Consider the following 21,715-nt stretch of genomic DNA (forward strand, 5'->3'; position numbering starts at 1 on the left):
TGAGTCTGGATTTGTTACGGTAGTGGTGGCCTTCCCTGGAGTTGGTGCCTTGTGAAGTTGGTGACCAGGAGGTGCACCTGCTCAGCCATGGGGTTCACCCACCCCTGCGGTTCCCAAGCCTGGCTGCCAGTCCCAGCCCAGCTGGGGGCAGGTGGTCGGAGCAGGATTAGGGGTAGGGGTGAGGGTTAGGGTCAGGGAGAACCTTGCAGCCTCAGCTTCCCGTTCTCAGGGTGTAGGGGCTTTCCCAGTGCTTGTGTGCCTTCCTTGTTTGGTGGCATCTCTAAGCCAAGAATGTCAACTTCTGCCTTTAGAAAACTCGTGATCCTGCCTGTGTCACCTTCCAGTGGCATCATCCCCGCTGCTGTCCACTAAGTTTGGGGCATCTGCCCTGTGATCTCTGCAACAGCCTTGTGTCCCCCTCCCCTGTGAAAAAAGCTAAAACACAGGGGTGCATCACTTAATCAAGGTCTCATAAATAGAGAGGGCTGGACCAGTGTCCCTGCCCCGCTCCGTCATGCCTTTGACAAGGAAGGGGCTGTGGTGTCAGTGGAGAGCAGGGTTTGATTTCTTATAAGCAGCTGCCTCATTGTCATGAGAACACCCAGCCTCGTCCCGTGGCTCGGCAGATGGGCGGGGGCTTATGCGCATGGCTGTTCCACCAGCACGTGGGGACAGCACCAAGTCGTGTGTGGTGTGTGCATGGATCACACCAGCATCACTGCTGCCAGCCTCCCCACCCCATCCCTGCACCTCCCACCAGCTCCGCGCCGCCCCCCCACCCGCCGCAGTTGGTGCTTTCATCCACAGGGCAGCCCCTCTCCATTCCCAATCCTGTAATCTCTCCTGACTTCTGAGGGGCACACAGCTCTTTCCTTGTCCAAATTAGCTTCCTTTCCTTTAACAACGTAGCATCCCTTAAAATAAAAGCCATTTTACCGATGCTAAATTATAACAAAATCATGTGTTTCTCCCTCCACCCGCAGTAGAACACAAAAGCCTGTGCCTTCGCTGTTCTGGGGATGAAGGCCCAGGCTGATGCAGGGGAACTGGCGGGTGAGAAGAGAGAAATGCTCAAGCATGTACATGTGCCTTCCAGAACCGGCTTCCGTGGCATTGCTTAGACTGCTACACAGTCTGTCACTGGCTCCTGTGACCTGGCTGACCATGGCACTAGGTTCCTGTTCATCTCTGTTGTCTTTCTGTTCTGGATCCATAGCTCAGAATCCCGGGAAATGGGAAAGGAAACAGGGAAGTCGAGGCGATCTTTAACATTAGTATATATTTTAAGAAATAAACTGAATTTTCACACAGGGCGATGGCATCAAGGGCCCTCCAGGGGATCCAGGCTATCCAGGAATACCTGGAACAAAGGGTACTCCAGGAGAAATGGGCCCCCCAGGACTGGGCCTTCCCGGCCTCAAAGGCCAACGTGGTTTCCCTGGAGACGCCGGCTTACCTGGACCACCAGGCTTCCTGGGCCCTCCTGGCCCCGCAGGGACCCCAGGACAAATAGGTATGAAGGAATCCTCCCTTTTACCTTTCACAGTCCTGAGACATTCCACGCTTTCCTTTGTCAGTGTAGACGTTTCCCAGTAGAGTCAGATGAGGATGCTGTTTTGCCTCATCTATTCTCGCACGTACAAGGGATGACCCAGCTATGAGGTTTCTGAGCCCCCACCAGCCTCCTCTCAGCAGCTGAAACACACAGCCTCTCCTCTAGGACTACAGTGACAGAGGCCTTGCCCAGAAGTTCAGAAATGGCTTTCCCATTCCCTGCCCGCTTCACAGCCTTCCTGCCCCCACCAGCAACATATACGACACACCTTCACACACGTGCACACCCAGACGAGCCAGTAACTCTTATCTGTTTCAAAATTGCCTCACTCTGTCCTTATGTCTTCCCCCCAGATTGTGACACAGATGTGAAAAGGGCCATTGGAGGTGACAGACAGGAGGTCATCCAGCCAGGTACTCTGGGAAGTGCAGGTGGCTTTAGGACACTAGAGAACTCTCAGTTGGTCTGCTGGTTAAGCTCTTGCAGTATGCATGGGATAAGAAATATTAATAATATGTGCAAGCCACGTTTGATTTCCACGGCACTAGCAGAGTGGCCTGGTGAGCACTATACATTGCATGAATAACAACCTGGTAGAGACGGAGAGACATTTAACCAATCCCCTCTTGTCAGAAATCCTTTTTCACTGGAAAGCGCCAGTGCATTCCAAGTGAGCTCCACAGGCACGTGTGCTGCCAGGAGGGTCCAGGCAGAGGAGGCTGAGCTCAGCCCAGACGGTGGCCAGGATGTCAGGCCAAGATGGGAGCCTGGTCCAGATTCCCAGGCACACAGACAAAAGAAAGCTCCAAGAGTGACTGTTCTTGCAAGAGCCTCTTAGACAAAGGGCAGACAGCACAATACCCCAGCTGGAGTGTCACTGCTCCCAGCCACACCAACCAGAAGTGCCCGCAGCCTTGATTTAATTTTGCAAGGTGGCTGATTGCTGTGGTTCACTCTGAAAGTAAACAAAGTCACAAAGGAGAAGTCAAATAATTCATTTTGAAATTGCAGGCTATCTCCACTGCTGGCTGATGCTTCCAGACAAAAGAAAAGCATCCACACTGACGTGCAGGGTAGCAGCTGGATTAACTCAGTTTGCACTCAGGCTACCGCCCTGCAGGAGGGAATCAGTTGTTTGCCAGCACAGTGCCAGTTTTTATTTGACTAGACTGGCTTAGCTTGCATTGTATACGAATATTTTGATTTCATTACACAATGAAGTTAAACTTTTATTTACATCAGAACCAAGATGAATTAAATCATTAAGTTACTCTGATCCCAGAATGGTAGCCGGTTTGCACGGCTCGTGCTTTTGCCCTTGGGAATCCCCAAGGCTGTGGGACTCAGTGTTTAGGATTGCTTGGGCTCATCTTTTCTCCTTTCTGTCCCCAGGTTGCATAGGAGGGCCCAAGGGATTGCCAGGCCTGCCAGGACCCCCAGGCCCCACAGGTAATGCACGGAGGGAACCCGGAGTGCACCCAGCCTTCCTCCCACATCTTCACCCTGCTGTGTCTCCCCCGCCCATCTTTCCTCTGGTCCTGCATCCCCCACCCCAGACATGGTCGTGTCCAGCATCTCAGCACAAACTGGTCTTGCGCCTACAGGGAGCCCACTGTCATTTGCCACTATAGAAAAAGGAGTCTGGTAGCTAACACTTAGTTGGGGCCAGGCTAGAAGAGAAAATTCAGCCATGGCTGCAGGGGAACGCCCCCAGGGGCAGAGATGGAAGCCTCGTGTTTAGGACTGGAAAGGGATTGCACCTCTATGTATTTTCATTTTATGCCTTTCCATCCCAGGATCTAGGGGAAGAACCTACAGGAGAGGATTCTTTCTTTTGGGTTTTGATTAACAGGAAACGGGAATAAACAAGGCTAGAGTGTTTGTCTCTAGCACCTGGGAGAACCTGGGCTTCTGTCTGCTGGCCCAGGCCATCTCTCAGCCCATGTGAGAAGGAGTCCGGGCGCCCTTCACAGAGCCCATGCCTAAGGCCGCCTGCCTGTCTAGTGTTGGTGGTGCAGGCCTGGCCGGCCACCACTGTTGTCGGGATCCCCCGCCTGCGCTACGATTCTGCTGCCCTGCACTCCAGGGTCTCCGTGAGCCTGTGAGCATCGGGGAAAACAGAGTCAGGGCTTCTACTCAAGCAGGAGGAGGGCTGGACCCTGAGAGGTGGCTCTATGCCTGTGTCCATCAGCCTGAGGAAAGCGAGTTCTCTGAGCGGTAGGAATTCCCCTTTGGATGTCTCTTCCACTTGGCCTATGATGGGGCCAGGGAAACATGTCACTTAGGTAACTCAGTGTCGCAAGCACCAGACACAGCCAGAGCTGTTCTCACTTGTTCCTTCTGGAACTAAGTCCCCACCTGTGCAAGATGAATAGTGCAGACAGGTGTTCTAGATGCGTCCTGCTGCACAAATCATGCCCTCACTGCTTCCCGTGATAAACTGTAGAGAGCGACACGTGTAGTATGAACAGCACTGAGAGTTAGGAAAGTGGACAGACACATTCTGCGTGCCCTGCACCTTAAGGGGGTCTTCGGAGTGCACCATGATCACAGGGTCTGGGGACCACAGGACAAATGCAGAGGTATCATTTGCACCGTGAGCAGAGGTAAAGGCTCCTTGTGTTGCCTTCTGAGAACTGAGCTTGTATCTTCCGCGTTCCATTAGACCTGCCCCTGGTCTAATTCCATCCATGGATTTCAACACCGTCACTCATACAGCAACCCCCAAAATGGTGACAACTCCACATGTCTCAGATGGTCAGGGAGAACCAGAGGCCAGCATGCTCAACATACACCCAGACCACAGCCGTGTGCCAAGGCCGGTCTCCGGGAAAGCTCCAGCGATGCGAGTGTGGGTTTCTGTGACTCCCATTGCTGGGAGCCCCTTGCTGGCCTCCCATCCACTCCTCCCTCTCACTCCTGCTGTCCGCACACCACTTTCTAAGAGTGAGGGTGGGTTCGCATCACACACATCCCCTTCCCAGGAGGCGCCAGGAACGGGGATAAAAAAGCATGACAATTGGGTTTTGTGATATTGCTGAGGAACCTCAGCCCTTCAATTATCAGAAAACACTTCTGGAGCCCACACATTGAGCCAAGCAGGGTTCAAGTGTTTGAAAAGAGTCACCTCATAGTCCTCGTGGCGTCCTCATGAGGCAGGCAGTCCTTCTCCCCACTTTCCAGATGAGGAAACTGAGGCACAGAAAGTTGTCCACGGTCACACGGATAGAACAGGTAGGGCCAAAATTTATAGCCAGGCATCTGACCCCACCTCCAAAGCCCTCATTTACAGCACTGTAGAATCTAAATATTGGATATTATCATTCTTATGGTTCCAGTCTGTAAACAGGGTTTTAAACACTGAAAATCGTTTTGTAAGCCTGGAGGTGCTGTTTCAGGCTGCTATTCCCCCCAGCCTCATTATTTCCCAGTTTCATGAGATCCACATTAAGTCAGATGCCAAGCATGACCACGCCCATTTATCCTCGTGGAGCCTGATGTGGTTTGTGGTTTATTTGGATATTTAGGTACCAAAGGCCTCCGAGGAATCCCAGGCTTCTCAGGAGCTGATGGAGGACCAGGACCCAAGGGCTTGCCAGGAGACCCAGGTCGTGAAGGGTTCCCAGGACCCCCAGGTGAGTTGAGATCAGACCCCCATTCAGCCCCTGGGTTCCGGCGGGGACCTGTGTGTGGTTCATCAGCATCCAGCTCTATTATCTTCCACTTTGTAGAAGCTGCTTTAACAAATACTTGACAACTTTTGCATTTGTCCTTGGGAGATTAGAAATTCTTGATTTTTCATCACTGATATTGTACTGGGTTTTTGCAGAAGCTATCTACAGATCTTGCAGTAAAAAGGAGACAGGTGTTTCAGAATGGCTGTCCTCCGCAACACCTGTCTCCCAGGTGTGTCCTCAGTGTTAATAATGATTAATATTAAACATTCTAAGGGCAACACAAAGTTATCCTCTCCTGAGAGAACCCTTAAAGGCATAAATAGCCCTCTCACAATGAGGCTGCAAGAGCTTAAGGCATTAATCTGTATGTGGAGGAAAATGAGGTTTCCCTTAACCAGCTCTGGTGAGGAGTACCCACTTGCGTGCCAGCGTGCTCTGGAATGCAGCCAGGCGTCTGCAGACGTAGGTGTCCTGCAGTTGTGCCACAGGCGATGTGCCTGAGTGTGATGGCACTGCCTTCATTGCAGGGGCATACACGTCTTTTTTTTTTTTTTTTTAATGAAATGGAGTCTCGCTGTGTCGCCCAGGCTGGAGTGCAGTGGCACAATCTCAGCTCACTGCAACCTCCGCCTTCTGGGTTCAAGCGACTCTCCTGCCTCAGCCTCCTGAGTAGCTGGGATTACAGGCATGTGCCACCACACCTGGCTGATTTTTGTATTTTCAGTAGAGACGGGGATTTCACCATGTTGGCCAGGCTGGTCTCAAACTCCTGACATTAAGTGATCTGCCTGCCTCGGCCTGCCAAAGTGCTGGGATGACAGGCGTGAGCCACTGCGCCAGGCCGCACACGTCTTCAGTAGTGTTTGTCTAATGAAAGCATGGAAGCCATTGTGGACAACTTTCCACCCAAGATGAAACATCCTTCCACAGGGTCCTGGGCAGGTTCCTCCAGCCTCTGCTGGAGTCCCACTTGTCACCTAGAACCTGTGGCACATTGGAACCCTCTTGTTGCTAGAAAGTTCCTCCCTGGAATACAGCCTGCCTCCCAGGGAGTTCTCACTGGGCTATTCCTGAGCCACACAGTTGACTTCCTCATAACCACACACCCTGAGAGAGGGGGCCACATCTCCCACAGACGTCTCATGAACGGGCAGAACTGACTCCAGGAACACACGCTTTCTTTTAATGACATCGTTCCATGCCCTTGGAATTCTGAGCAACCTTCTAGGACCCCCACTTATCAGGATTCCTTTCCAGCTGGGCTCTAGAAACTGAATAAAGCACTCCCCATGTCTGGAATATCACACAGAACATCGGGACTGTTGCGCCCTTAGGTTGAACATCCTGCAAATGTTCCCAGTGAAGACTGAACCCTGCCCCTCCCCTGACGTCCACGCAGACAGCTGATTTAAGCCTCAATGCAGAATTGTCTGTCCGTCCCTGATAGATGGTATCTTTCGGAATTTCGTGTTGCAGCCCATAGGGATTGTTCCAAACCCTGATCCTGTTTCCTTTCATATGATGCGTTTCTCCATGTTTTGCAAAATTGGGAAGTAGGCTTCCTGTGTCTGTATCAAGGCCCTGGTAAAAACAACTCTGCATTCGAGTGAAGCAAAGGAAGTCTCCATGCCTCTGCCCCAGATGTTGGTCTCTGTGGTTTTGTTGCCCTGCTGGAAGTGTCTAAATATTTAGAAGTGCAACATTGCCACTCTCATGATTTCATCATATATACTAAGTTTAAGCATTCATGATTTTGAGAGAATGATAATAATTCTTGAACAGCTTCTTGCTGTAAGTATGAAAGTTCTCTGGTAATTGTGATTGGAGTGCCCAGCCATGTGTGCGTGAACGCCAAACGGGGCTCCCCTGTAGGGGGGAATGGATGGGATGTGCCCATTGTCAGGTGATTAGACAGTTGCCCACGTGAGTTGGGAGCCTGTTCTACCGTCAAATGTGAGCCCTTATGTCATGAACAGGGAGGCTGGGGCAGGCTGGGGGTGGGTGGTGATTGAGGAACTGATCAGTTTCTGAAACGCATGTCACTTTTTATGGTGCTGAAATATACTGCCCTTCTGTCGCCACATGCAGAAGAGGATAAAATGCCCAATTCAAGGATTGCAAAAATCAGAGAGTCTATTCCAGATCTAAGACCCACACGTGCAAACCCAAGTGCACGGCTCCCCGGGTACGGTTTGTAACATTGCCAGTGAAAGTCATGTCTCTTCATTGTGAGTAAATCACACCGTTAAAACTCTGAGTACGGTCTAGCTGATTAACGTCAGGTTAATCCAGATCCTTTATTCTGTATTCCAGTCACTCCCAGCTCACAGGCAGGGATGGCTGTACAGGCCCAGGAGGGCCCAGGGCCCTGCTCATTGGATCTTTTTGGTGGGATACACCCCACAGAACACAGAGAACGTTCCCTTTTCCGTATCCATACATAGGAGTGCCAAGCCTGCCGTGTACTTGATCCTGTCCCACAGAATCACCTGCCAGTCTCATCGTTGCAGGCTTCGCTCCTGCATGCACGGTGGGGGTGGTGGTGGCCTCAGAAGCGTTTCCTTCTGAGCACAGCGTGACTGTCAGCTGTGGGAGTTCATTCTGAGGCCACGTCAGGGCTGACTGCACCAAAAAAGGAAGTGACCTGATGAGATCATTTTATCCAGTGGCACCCACAAAAGACACAGGACAGCTGCCTTCCCTCCATCCACAGATGGGACTTGATGATTTTCTTTCTTTTTTTTTTTTTTTTGAGACGGAATCTCGCTCTGTTGTCCAGGCTGGATGGAGTGCAGTGGTGCGATCTGGGCTCACTGCAAGCTCCGCCTCCCGGGTTCACGCCATTCTCCCGCCTCAGCCTCCCGAGTAGCTGGGACTACAGGCACCCGCCACCACGCCTGGCTAATTTTTTGTATTTTTAGTAGAGACGGGGTTTCACCATGTTAGCCAGGATCGTCTTGATCTCCTGACCTCGTGATTCACCCACCTCAGCCTCCCAAAGTGCTGGGATTGGGACTTGATGATTTTCATGGTCAATACAACAGAGGGGTGTCGTTCCTCTCTGAAGCGTTTCCAAGCTGACAGTAACGGGTTTCTACCAGGGAGATGTTACGGCACGCAGCGTTTTGGCTCTGACGGCCCTGTTCGTTCCTGCCTCCCTGGGATTTTCCATCCCAAAGTGCTGTTCCTCACTCAACACAACCTAGAAGGTCCCACAAAAAGCTATTCTTTGGGGTTTATTTGCAAAGCAGGGGAACCCATGAATTATGCAAATCGAGGTCCAAGGAGGCGTTCTTATGGGCTTGTCCACCTTCACACAGTTTTAGGGCTGGGGGCCAGATGGCGGGGGAAGCAGAAGAAACATAACCGACAGAACGACGTGGCGAAAGTTGTAGGTTCCAAAAAGGGCGACAGGGACAAGGGCTCGAGCTGAGGAATGCCTTCTGAGGACCCCATAACCAAATTTTTGCTGTTTCCAGCCTCTTTTTGACAGTTCTCTTAGAATGTCACCATGCTAACTTGTGGTTTGGGGCCCACCCATGTTTCCTTTTAGGGTTCATAGGACCCCGAGGATCCAAAGGTGCAGTGGGCCTCCCTGGCCCAGATGGATCCCCAGGTCCCATCGGCCTGCCAGGGCCAGACGGGCCCCCTGGGGAAAGGGGCCTTCCTGGAGAAGTCCTGGGAGCCCAGCCCGGGCCACGGGGAGATGCTGGTGTGCCTGGACAGCCTGGGCTTAAAGGCCTTCCTGGAGACAGAGGCCCCCCTGGATTCAGAGGTGAGTGCCCCATCAGGGAGCCGGGGGCCCCATCCCAGCTGCACAGTGGCCTCCAAGGGTGACCCCAGTCCCTTCCAGGGGATTTGGTAGGAAGCAGCAGTGCCCTATGGTGCTTGCCATGCATACCTTCTCCCGTGGCCTTCCAGCGCTCCTTTAGAATGTGTCTGTCACACACTGTGATTACCCACGGTAGCCGGTGCGGTCTGGCCATCTGAGAACTTTGGCAGGTGTGGATTCACTGATGTAATCTGTTGTCAAGTTGCATATGCCTGGCCGTGACAGGGGCCGTGACAGGCTCACTGTTTTTCTTGGCAGAATCTGTACAGTTGGTATGAAGAAAAGATGGGCCTGGCCATGCTTAGTCAGAGGTGAAGAAGGAAAATAGGAATAATCTGGAATGCAATTTTATTTGTGTAAAAATTAATATATTTTTTAAGATGTCTTAATGTTGTTTACAATGTTATCAATGTATCTCTATCAAAGTAGACAGAGCATCCATGGTTTCATGAGTGACAAGGCACCCAGTGGCTTTAAGGGTTCAACTGATGCCAAATCAGCTTTGGGAACCCAAGCCCCGAGCTTTAATGAAAGATGATGCCATGGACAGCAAGTGTTCTCACTGGGTGGACCCCAGGCTGGGGATTGCTAGATCATTGGAACCTGCCATTCAGTGTTCCAAATCAAAAATGAGGCTGAGCACGGTGGCTTACATCTGTAATCCCAACACTTTGGGAGGCCAAGGCAAGAGGACTGATTGAGCCCAGGGATTCAAAACCATCCTGGGCTACATAGGGAGACCCCATCTCTACAAAAAAAAAAAAAAATCAAATAATTAACTGGGCATGGTGTTGTGCACCTGTAATCCCAACTACATGGGAAGCTGAGGTGGGAGGATCACTTGAGCCCAGGAATTGGAGACTGCAGTGAGCTATGATCATTCCACTGCACTCCAACGTGGGTGACAGAGTGAGACCCTGTCTCAAAAAGAAAAGAAAAGAAAATGTGGGATAAAACTGTGACTCGATGCATTCACTGTTTATCTGTTGATGGCATTGTCGTTAGTCCCTGCTGCCAACCCCAGCCCGAAGAGGCTTCTCTGTGCTGTAGGAAGCAGTTGTCACTCCCCTGATTCTGCCGTCAGCCCACATCAGGCATCCTGAGCGAGATGGACGCTAGGCCTCCACTGTCAGGTGAACCCATGAAGCTCAGGAGCATGAATTGGTTTGTGGATGAGCCTGTCAGATTCCTAGCAAGGCCTGGAGGGGTTGGGACCCAGGACAGGGGAGTTTTCATGATGATGAGGCTGATCAGCTCCCCCAGGCTGTTGATACTAGGGAGCGCCCATGGGTGCCACAATTCACCGAGAGAGCAAGGAAGAGCCTAAGATGGCCGGAGTGCATGCATGCACACAGACACACTCACGGTCACACTCATGCACATGCACGCTCACACATGATCACACACACACACGTGCACATACCCACACACGTTCCTATGCACGCTCACACATGATCACACACGCACGTACCCACACACGTGCCTGTGCATGCTCAAACATGATCACACACTCCATACACACGCACGTACCCACACATGTGCCTATGCACACTCACACATGATCACACACACACGTACCCGCACACGTGCCTGTGCATGCTCAAACATCACACACTCCATACACACACTCACGTACCCACACACGTGCCTATGCACACTCACACACGATCACACACATGCACGTACCCACACACGTGCCTATGCACACTCACATACGATCACACACACGCACGTACCCACATACGTGCCTTTGCACACTCACACATGATGACACACTCACATACACACAGGTACATACCCACACATGTGCCTGTGCACACTCACACATGATTGCACACTCACATACACACATGTACATACCCACACATGTGCCTATGCATGCTCACACATGATCACACACTCACATACCCACAGTGCCTATGCACGCTCACACATACACATCCAACCCTGAACCAAGCCAGCTAGAGCAGGTCGTTGGGTGAAATTACCAGGATGAGGAGACCTCGTGCTCGGCCATCCAGATCTCCCCTTTTGAGTCCTACTGACTCTCCAGGTCATTTTTGGAATATAAGGTGCAAATCAGCGCTGTCTGCAGAAACCGAGGACTTGGCGCTGAGAGGTGGGGCTCCGTGTGTCAGCCTTCCTGGTGGGCACTTAAATGAGTTCAGAGAAGGCAAAGTGAAAGACATATGTAGGTGACTCGAGTGTCCACCGTCAATCTGTTCTGCAACCCAGCTGTCAAAATCCTGCCCCAAGCGCTTTGACATAAGGGTACTTCTGGTAGAATTTTTTTAAAACTTAATTACTTCCTGCAGGCTTCAGAATGTTTGAGCATGAAAACAAATGGCAGCAGGCTTACTTTCGATGTCTGATTAACGCCTTCACCAACTTTACCTTTATGGCAAGCCTCATATGCCTTGTTAGGCAGAATGTTTTGGATGGTAAAAATCCTGACTCCCAAAGCATCAACATTCCAAGTAACTATTTCAGTTTCATTTCCACTCACCAGTGCTACAGGAGCAGCGTGCAGCGGGTCCTGCTTCCGTTCGACTGGCTGTGCGGGACAGCCACAAACACACACAGGTGCACCCTGCGCTTCTGAGTAGAATTCTCTCTCAGAATAAAGTAATTCAGACGTCCACAGATGAGATGTGATTTCACTGAGGGAGGCTGATTTTTAGCAGTTGTTCCTTTTTTAATAGATAGTCTATAAGTGGAAACTGACCTAAAATACTCAGCTCCAAAGAAATAATCACAAAGCACCTCGGTGCCTGATTTTTGCAAGGCAGCCCCTGCTGGAGGAGCGGGCATTCATGCACATTCACCCGCAGACTGTGCTGTCTACTTCCAGAAGGGGAGGAGGGGTAGCGCTCAGAAGCACGCCCAGACTGGCTCCAGCCCTGCTGGCCCCTGCTGACCCCTGCTGAGGCCATCTCGCCTGCTCAGCCCCCAGGTTCCCCACAGCCCGTGTCCCTGGGTTATGGATGTTACCATGTGTCTGTCAGATCCCCACCCCATTGTTCTTGTCAATGAGCAGGAGTGGGGTGGACCTGCCATCACCGCAAAACCTTTACAGCCTGCAGCGCTGCCTGCCTACTCTTCACAACCATTAGCACCCACTAACAATCCATTTCCCCTGGAGCTCTTCACCCTAAAGATAGAAGACCAAAAAATAGAAATGTCCTCATTTCTCACAGTACTACCGGAGGAGGTGAGAATCGATGCATCCATGCATCTCAGAGAATCTCATTTCAGACCTCGGCTTCGAGTGCACCTCCTGCTCAGTCAGCTCTGTCCCTTGCTGCAGGTTGACGCAGTCAGACAATGCGCAGTCAGCAGCCTGACTCTCGGTTCTGGGTTGGTCCAAGACTGACGGGGTCCCTTTTGTCACTGCCCCCTCCTGTGCATCCCCCTGGCTCATCTGCCTCCCTGTCCTGGACCAGCCCTGCACACCTGCAGGATGGCTGTGAGGCTACGTGAGAGTGTGGACCGGAAAGTGGTGGCAGGAGTGTGCACCTCCGGTGTTAATAATCGGAGAGCAGCTCACGAAGAGAAGGGGAAATGCCTGAATATAAGGAGGTCCAGGGAGCTGGTGTTAAAAACTAGAAAAAAACAGATGCACTTAGTATCTGACCACTGGGCAGGACAGGATATTCCAAACTTAAAATGAAGAAAAGAAATCACACATGTGCACACACACCCACACACACACCATATGAGATTTGAATACAAAGGTTAGTATCCTGCATGTGGAAAGCAAAATTAAAGTTTGAGCAGCAGAATAAACTTTACAATAGATATGAAGGAAAATTCGTCAATGTATATGAGGAATACTAAAATCTATCAGGAAAATATAAAAATCCCCAAAGGAAAATAGGAGCAAAGAGGCCGGGCACGGTGGCTCATGCCTGTAATCCCAGCACTTTGGGAGGCCAAGGCGGGCAGATCGCATGAGCTCAGGAGTTTGAAACCAGCCTGGGCAACATGGCGAAACCCTGTCTCCATTTAAAAAAGAAAGAAAGAGAGAGAAGATATGAGCAGAGAACTAAAACTTCACCAAAATCAATAACCAGGAGAAAGAAACATAGATCATAATGAAGAACAAGCAAGTGGTTCCCCCGACACCACGTTTCGCTACATCACGACTGCCAGGGTTCCGTTTTGCTTTGATGCTAACGCTCAGTGCTGGGAAAACACTGGTAGAATAAATGGGTGTAGACTTTCTGAAATCAGCGTGATGTATCTTTTAAAAAACATTAAATTAGTGTTTGCTTTGATACATGATGTCAATTTCTCAGGCAGTTTCCTAAAGAAATTACCTACGACATGGACATGGATAAACACAGCAAAAAAAGAAAATTCCCCAGCTATTCCTGACAGTGCTGTTTGCAAAAGTGAAAAAAATGGGGAGGATGCGATGGAATACATTAAATGTGTCCAGATGATAGAGTTTTATTCATGTAGTTATTTTAAATGTTTGCAAAGTCTATTTTTAAATGTGGCAAAATGTTCAAAATGTAATGTCAAGTGAAGAAAACTAGGTTAAAACTATACTTACAGTGCCATGTCAACTCTGCAGATGTCTAGTTATTTATAGGAATAGAAAAGGGCAGGAAGGAAATACCCAGTGGTAGTCATTATCACTGGGTGATGGTGTGCGTTACCTTCATTTTATCCTTTATACTTCTTTGTGTTTTCCTGATTCTCTAGAGTCCAGAAAAGCATGAATTACTCTTTTGACAGAATGAGTGTGTGGAGGGAGATGCTGTCTGTGATGAACAGTCCAGAGTTGGCCCCCACAGCTCTTGTCTCTGATTCCTGCAGGAAGCCAAGGGATGCCTGGGATGCCAGGGCTGAAGGGGCAGCCAGGCCTCCCGGGACCTTCCGGCCAGCCAGGCCTATACGGGCCTCCAGGACTGCATGGATTCCCAGGAGCTCCTGGCCAAGAGGGGCCCTTGGGGCTGCCAGGAATCCCGGGCCGTGAAGGTAAGACTCTAGCCCTCCCATAAACGAGTGGGGTCCTCCCTGGTCCTGCCAAGAGAACAAGCACTGTCTTCTTGTGGAGCTCTCAAACTCTGTTCCATGGAACCCCTTAAGAGCTGCAGGGGTTCCCAAACCAGAACATGTATTTCACCTAACAAGGAGACACAAACAGCCTGAGACATCGGCTCATCCTCTGTACCTGTTGTATATATTAAGGATCTAGGGAAAGTCTCATTGGGAAAAAAGAAAAAGAAAGACATTCCCCCTACAAAAGTTCAGAATCACTGCTCTGATGTGGAGAGGAGAAATGGTTTTATGAAAGTGCAGGGTATGGGGTTGGAAAGGCAGGTGGCTCCATCAGGGAAACCTGGAGTAGATGGGCTAGAGCAGAGGAGCGGGGAGGGGAGCCTCAGCTGCATGCCCACCACACAGGCCAAGGCAGGTGGCAGAGGTGGCCCAGAAGGCAGGCAGGGCACAGCATCCATGGGCATCGCCCACCGCTGCCCAGGCCGCTCTCCCACACTCAGCACAGCCAGTTCCCAGACTCCTACACTTCACGGTCCAGGGAAACTGTCAGTGCTGGTTGGAGGAATCAATGTACTTTCCCACCTTTTTGTTTTGTCCAGAAAAACAGCTTTTTAAGGAAGTGTTGTATGTCACCAAAGGGTACCGTAACTGAAAAGTGGGAAAGACACAATTGCTTAATAAGGAGTGGTCTCCATGGACCACGGTCACCTTTTAGAAACTCTCGATCTTACCATAGTTCTCTGGTTTGCCGCAGTCAGGCAACAGCTTTGTCCAGGACCTTAGCATGTCTTGCTAGGGAACTGCCACTCCACTTGAAGACACACACTGGCTTCCCCTATGTGGGGCCTCGCCTGTGTCCAAGAGCTGGGGGCTGGACTCAGGTAGGGCCCGCTCCCCCATTGCCGCACTAGCCACTGGCTTCCCAGGGTAGCAAACCTGGACCGGAGGTTCAGGCTCCTATCTCAGTATCAACAGGGCCGTGCTGGTTCTCAACTGCTGAGAATCAGCTGAACACAGCGTCATGTGGTGCTTACGAGACCCATGGGAAAGCCTGTCCTGAACTAAAGCCTACACTTTAGGTGGGGAGAGAGACACACACATTAAAAGGCTCCCACTTGGCCCGGGCAAGCCAGCAGAGTGACAAGGCCACGCGGTCCCCAGTGACTCAGAGGAGGCGGGACAGGCAGGTCAGAGCAAGCCCAAGGGGAGAAGTGCCTGGTGCCAGCGGGGGAGAAGGCTGGGACTGGAATGTGGGGTGCTCTCTAGGAAAGGGGGACCACCCCAGCAGAGGCAGGCCAGCGGGGGAGAAGGCTGGGACTGGAATGCGGGGTGCTCTCTAGGAAAGGGGGACCACCCCAGCAGAGGCAGAATTGCCCAGGGAACACTTTGGAGCCTGTGATCCCCAAACCGGCTGAGGAAGAGAGCCTGATTTGAGGGGGCTGGGGGTTTAGATAGGAAGATTAAGCCAAAGGTTGGGAGCAGTGAATGCTGGAGCTAAGGAGTTGAAGCCCCGAGGCAGAGGGGGCCTTTGGCAGTTTTTAACAGAGAAATGCATTAAGAAAGGATTTTAGGGACCCAGCAGGCAGCCCTTGGATGGCTGGGAGTCCAGGGAGGCGGGAGGACAGCTGTGGGCTGGAAGCTGCCAAGCTCACGACAGTGACAATGGTGAGATGGGAGCATGGAGACCAGAGAGGGCAGCAGCAGCAAATGGGCAGCTGGAGGGTCCCCCCAGACTAACTCCGGGCTGGAGCCAGTGATGGTCGCGAGGAACAGGCCAGCTCTTGACTAACCCCAGTGACCATGCCCCGGCCAGAGCTGGAAGGCCCCCCACTCACATCAGCATCCACACAGCTTTGTCCCTTGGCTTCTGAAGGCTGCAGTGGGAAAGCCATGTTGGCTGGCACCCCCCAGCACAGCCTCAACCTCCAGATACAGACCTCTCCAGAAAGGCCAGCCCCAGGGTCCCGCTCCGGCCACACTTTGGAAACTCACCCCAACATGGCGGTTTTCCACTTTTCTTCTAAGAAGCTTTTCTTACTGAACACTCAATGCCGTAAAAGCAGAAGAGAAATTTCCCCTCTGTGTGTTTGTCCACCCTCTTTGATTTGTTCCTCTTCCTGACAGGTCTGCCTGGTGATAGAGGGGACCCTGGGGACACAGGCGCTCCTGGCCCTGTGGGAATGAAAGGTCTCTCTGGTGACAGAGGAGATGCTGGCTTCACAGGGGAGCGAGGCCATCCAGGAAGCCCTGGATTTAAAGGAATTGATGGAATGCCTGGGACCCCCGGGCTAAAAGGTAATTGTGTGGCTGTGACCAGGGATTTGGCGGGGAGGTTGGGTCTGATCAACTCTGACCTGAGACGGCTCTGCTGGGCGCCTCTGTGGGCCATGGGGCTGGCCTCACACTTCTGCAGATTGGAGGCCTTGGGACTCTCCTGACCCAGGAGACAGCAGCCCCGGGACAGCTGGTTAATGCTGCTTAGACGCGGGTGGGACCAACGTGCCTGACAAAGCCAGTTCATGAATTTACCAAGACAAACTGCTCCTGCCTGGGAAACATCGTCTTATTGTAAATATTACCATCTGCACAGGGAAATTTGTGGGGAGGTCCACTCAGGGGCCTAGATTCAGATCCAGAGGTTATTTGGTGAATTTGAAACCAAAGCAAAGTGGTTGGTTACAGGGATAGGTTTATTTCAGCACAAGCAGGCCAATCTAGAAGCAGAGCCCTCCAGCCCATGAACGTTGCTAGAGACACACTGTTCTTCCGTTGCTGGAAACACACAGTTCTGTCCTTCCATTGCTGGAGACACACTGTTCTGTCCTTCCATTGCTGGAGACACACTGTTCTGTCCCTCCGTTGCTGGAGACACACTGTTCTGTCCCTCCATTGCTGGAGACACACTGTTCTGTCCTTCCACTGCTGGAGACACACTGTTCTGTCCCTCCGTTGCTGGAGACACACTGTTCTGTCCTTCCATTGCTGGAGACACATTGGTCGGTCCTTCTATTGCTGGAGACACATGGGTTGGTCTTTCCATTACTAGAGACCTATGGGTCTGTCTTTCTGTTGCTGGAGACACCTTGGCCTGTCCTTCCGTTGCTGGAGACATTGGTCTGTCTTTTTGTGGTCCTGTGTCGCATTTCCATGCCAGGTGCAGTGTTACTGCTGCCTTCCTTTCCAGCGCGCCCCTCTGCCTTTGTCTTGATGGGCCTGTGGGCCAGTGAACCTGCATCATCTTCAGATTTCCCTCCTAGTCTTCCTGCCTGACCTTTGTGTGTTTCCTTGTTGCCAATGTCTTGTCTGAAGACAGGCTGATTCTGGAATGCTGTCTGTTAACAGCAGAAGTCAACAGAGAGAAGTTGCTTAGAAGATGGTGTCCCCGGAAATCCCTATCTTAGGTTCAGAATCTTCTCACTTGAGTGACATTGCCAAAATGTTACGGAGATGTGAGACTGAAATGTCCCATGCATTTTATTCGTGTCTAACCCAGCACTTTTCTCTTTTCCTCTGAAGGAGATAGAGGCTCACCTGGGATGGATGGTTTCCAAGGCATGCCTGGACTCAAAGGGAGACCCGGGTTTCCAGGGAGCAAAGGCGAGGCTGGATTTTTCGGAATACCCGGTCTGAAGGGTCTGGCTGGTGAGCCAGGTTTTAAAGGTATGTCCCTCTCTTAACATCCTCCTTAGCTGGTCATGGTGGCATCCTCCTTATCCTTTCGTGGTGACATAACATTGCCCAGAATACATTTTTGAAAACCTGTGCATCCAGGAACCCTAACGCTAGACAAAACAAACAAAATGAACTAACAAAAACTCAAAGGCTTTATCCCTGCCTCAACACACTGACCATGTGGTAAGGGAATAATCCTAACCAAAGGAAACTCCAGAGAACCAAAATGATGGCATCGCTAAGAACCAAATATGTCATGAAAACATATTCCACCATGATTATACCGTGGTAAACACGAACAGGCAGCGGTGAAAAGCAGGGGACAGGTGAGTTCCAAGAGAAGGGAGTACCACCCGGCACAGGAGGACACAGCTTTCCAGGTGGAAGGACATAACATGGTGCCAGAGAGAACGTGGTCCACACATGAGGTGGGTTCAAACCCTCACGTGGACAGGCATCTCAAGACCCCCCACATCAGGCCCCTTGTTCATTGAGTTTATTACTAACAAGTCACATTTTCATGACTTCTGTTCAGATGCTTTTGTTCTGAAATAATCACAGTGGTCTCTAAAAACTTAATGACTAAGAGTGTGTGTTGGTGAGGAGGTGGAGAAATGGGAACCTTCACAGGCTGCCAGCAGGAGTGTAAAACGCTGCAGCCAGTGTGCAAAACAGTTTGGCAGTTCATTAAGAAACTAAGCATAGAGTTACCCAGAAGTTCTACTCCTAGATGAAAATCACTGAAAACGTAGGTACAGACAAAAATGTGGACACAAATCTCATGGCAGCATCCTTTATAGCAGCCATAATTGGAAACAGCCTGAAAGTGCATCGACTGATGAATGGATGAGTAAAATATGGCAGAGCTGTGCAAGGGTACATTCAGTGCTGAGGAAGGATGGGGCTCTCAGATATGGCACGTGGGCAAGCCTTGAGAACACTATGCCACGTGTCGTCTGACTGCGTGTATATGAGATGTCCCCAGTAAGCAAGTTTACAGAAATGAAAAGTGGATTCGCAGTTTCCTAAAGCTGAAGGGTTAGGGGAGAATTAGGGAATGGCTGCCAACGGCTCCAGGGTTTCATTTTCTGGGATAAAGTGTTCTCAAGTTAGATGGTGCTGCTCGCTCACAGCTCTGTGAATACACTAAAGTTATGTAATTGTTCTCTTTACTGGAGTGAGTTGTAGGGTATATAAATTATACATCAATAAGCTGTTTTAGAAAACCTTAATTACTCTCCAGAGTTACAGCTTTTACAAATTTTCAGCAAAATAAAAATTGCAATCTAAGGTGCTCATTTTTTTTAAGATTTTTACTCACATTTGCGCTTTCAAATAGTCTTCCTGTTAGCAGAGATTTCAGGCTACTTTAGGCAAAAAAAAAAATGGCATTTTAAGATTAAGTAATTTTCAGCTCCACGGTAATTATTTCCTCGAGCCTCCTTAGGGTGAAGTTAACGGGGGTATCTGCCCCTCCACTGGTGGGCACGCTCTGTGGGGTCAGGACCAATTTATGATTTTGATCCCATCAGCCTCTAGCCTAGTACTGAATACACAGTAAATGCTTAGAGAATGAAGCTCAATTATTTTCACTGAGCCGGATTTCACTCACTCCTCCAGTGAGCATGGATTCCAGGGCATCCCCAGCCCGAACTAGCACAGTTTCCTGCCCGGCCCGCAGCTCTGGGCCTCTCCCCTCCTGCAATTCCTCAGCTCCTCAGAACCCCCCGGAGACCTCCCTTCCATGCTCCTCCTCCCTGTGAAGGTGCCTACAGGAGGGCACGGAGCTGGCACCTGCCTCACGGGCCTTCCTGCTTGTGACCGAGGTCCGTCATGGTCTCGTCAGAGCACACACAACAAAATGACCCTCTCACAAAGCATCCTATGGGAGCCACACTGGCTTTGACCGCTCCCTCTGCATCTGCTGGCACACACATCCCCCCACTGTGGTGCTGTGTGCTCAATGACACCAGCCGCAGGCCCAGGACCCTAGAGCCACCCCCAACTCCGATGGACACAGGAGAGGCTTCTCTGGCGCCCTTGGTCTCTCTCCGAGGCTTCCCCGCTTGGGGGAGATGTGCAGCCCCTGTGGCTCAGGGACCAGGCCTTCACCTGTGTTCTCCTGCATGGTCTGGAGCCCCCAGAAAATGACAGCACTCTATTCCCTTCCAGGCAGCCGAGGGGACCCTGGGCCCCCAGGACCACCTCCTGTCATCCTGCCAGGAATGAAAGACATTAAAGGAGAGAAAGGAGACGAAGGGCCTATGGGGCTGAAAGGATACCTGGGCGCAAAAGGTGAGGCTTCTGACCTGCAGCCAGGGGCCCCTAGTCCCTGCCGCCCCAGCCCGCGCCAGCTCCTGCCGCTCTCCGTCCCCAGAGACGCCCGTGCCCTCCACCTGTCTTTCTTCATGCTTTTCATCTCTGGGCACGCTGTGTGTCCACAGCTGGTGCAAGGTTGTTCTCTGATGCCTGAGTAACCTCGGTTTCCCGTCTTAAGATTCGCAGCACTGGCCGGGTGTGGTGGCTCACGCCTGTAATCCCAGCACTTTGGGCGGTCTAGGCGGGCGGATCACAAGGTCAGGAGATCAAGACCATCCTGGTTAACACGGTGAAACCCCGTCTCTACTAAAAATGCAAAAAAATTAGCCGGGCATGGTGGTGGGCGCCTGTAGTCCCAGCTACTTGGGAGGCTGAGGCAGGAAGAATGGCGTGAACTGAGGAGGCGGAGCTTGTAGTGAGCCGAAATTGCGCCACTGCACTCCAGCCTGGGTGACAGAGCGAGACTCCATCTCAAAAAAAAAAAAAAAAAAAAAGATTCGCAGCACGTAGGACAGCAAAATGCAGCCAGGCTGCAAAATTGAAAACTTCTGGAATGCGGGTGCTGCATCCTCACCAGAGTGTTACACACCAGGGTCCTCCTGCAGGTATCCAAGGAATGCCAGGCATCCCGGGGCTGTCGGGAATCCCTGGGCTGCCTGGGAGGCCCGGCCACATCAAAGGAGTCAAGGGAGACATCGGAGCCCCCGGCATCCCCGGTTTGCCAGGATTCCCTGGGGTGGCTGGCCCCCCTGGAATTACAGGATTCCCAGGATTCATAGGAAGCCGGGTGAGTGGCGTCTTGTACTTCCCTTGTTCTGTGAGCTCGTCTCCCCTTTGCTTGTTAATGAACATGCTTCGGTCTGGGATTTGCTAGGGTGAGAGTGTCAGCGACAGGTTCAGGGCAGCCTCAGGCTTGGCGGGGTCCACACAGCCCTGTAAGGAGCTGCTGCACTTGGACACCGTGCGGATGTGATGTGAGTCCACCCAGCTGCCATGGCCCTTCCGTGGGCTTGTGCTGGGTGAAGCATGTTGTCTGCATTTTTCATGGGGGCCTTGAGAGAACAAAACTTGAATTTTCAGGGATCAGAGCTCTAAAATTGAGCACATCAGTGACACCAGGCCTGAGAGCCCATGGCTGAATCACAGCGTAGACCTGGGGCCTGGCAGCCTGGCTTCCCATCCGGGCCACCGTTCACTCAGCCTTTGTTCAGCAGATGTCTGTTGAGCACTTGACGTGGGCCAGACACGCTGTTGTGACGGTAACAATGGTGAGCCCTGACCCTGGGCAGGGCTCTCTTCTCCACACCTTCTCCCTCAGCTGTGGAATGAAGGTAGTAGCTACCTTGCAGTTTTCTTGAGTGCTGTATAGACGGTGTATATAACATTAGCACAGCGTGGCTCCCCGTAGATTCCGTTTCCTAGAATTCCATTTCTAGCCTCTTTCATGTGAAGGTAGTGTATTCTCACAGTCCCCAGCACACGGCTGGCCTTCCCAGGGGGATGCGCACATTTGGAGCAGATCAGAAGGTCTGGGCCCCTTGGTGTGTTTCACTCACGTCCGTGTGAAGAGACCACCAAACAGGCTTTGTGTGAGCAATAAAGCTGTTTCTTTCACCTGGGTGCAGGCGGGCTGAGTCCGAAAAGAGTCAG

The 21,715-nt window shown here is 51.4% G+C and overlaps 1 protein-coding gene across 1 annotated transcript in view; it reads left to right on the top strand.

Moving 5' to 3' along the window:
- COL4A2 (collagen type IV alpha 2 chain) overlaps nt 1-21,715 on the top strand; it is a 206,245-nt gene that overhangs the window by 159,017 nt on the left and 25,513 nt on the right. Inside the window, exons 25-34 of the mRNA XM_054447359.2 lie at nt 1,312-1,513; nt 1,909-1,968; nt 2,948-3,004; nt 5,083-5,190; nt 8,786-9,007; nt 13,889-14,050; nt 16,199-16,369; nt 17,591-17,734; nt 19,919-20,041; nt 20,671-20,852. Coding sequence (XP_054303334.2) covers nt 1,312-1,513; nt 1,909-1,968; nt 2,948-3,004; nt 5,083-5,190; nt 8,786-9,007; nt 13,889-14,050; nt 16,199-16,369; nt 17,591-17,734; nt 19,919-20,041; nt 20,671-20,852 — 1,431 coding nt within the window. The remainder of the gene's footprint in view (nt 1-1,311; nt 1,514-1,908; nt 1,969-2,947; nt 3,005-5,082; nt 5,191-8,785; nt 9,008-13,888; nt 14,051-16,198; nt 16,370-17,590; nt 17,735-19,918; nt 20,042-20,670; nt 20,853-21,715) is intronic.

This window comes from Pongo pygmaeus, chromosome 14 (genome assembly GCF_028885625.2).
Source record: "Pongo pygmaeus isolate AG05252 chromosome 14, NHGRI_mPonPyg2-v2.0_pri, whole genome shotgun sequence".
Lineage (NCBI taxonomy): Eukaryota > Metazoa > Chordata > Mammalia > Primates > Hominidae > Pongo > Pongo pygmaeus.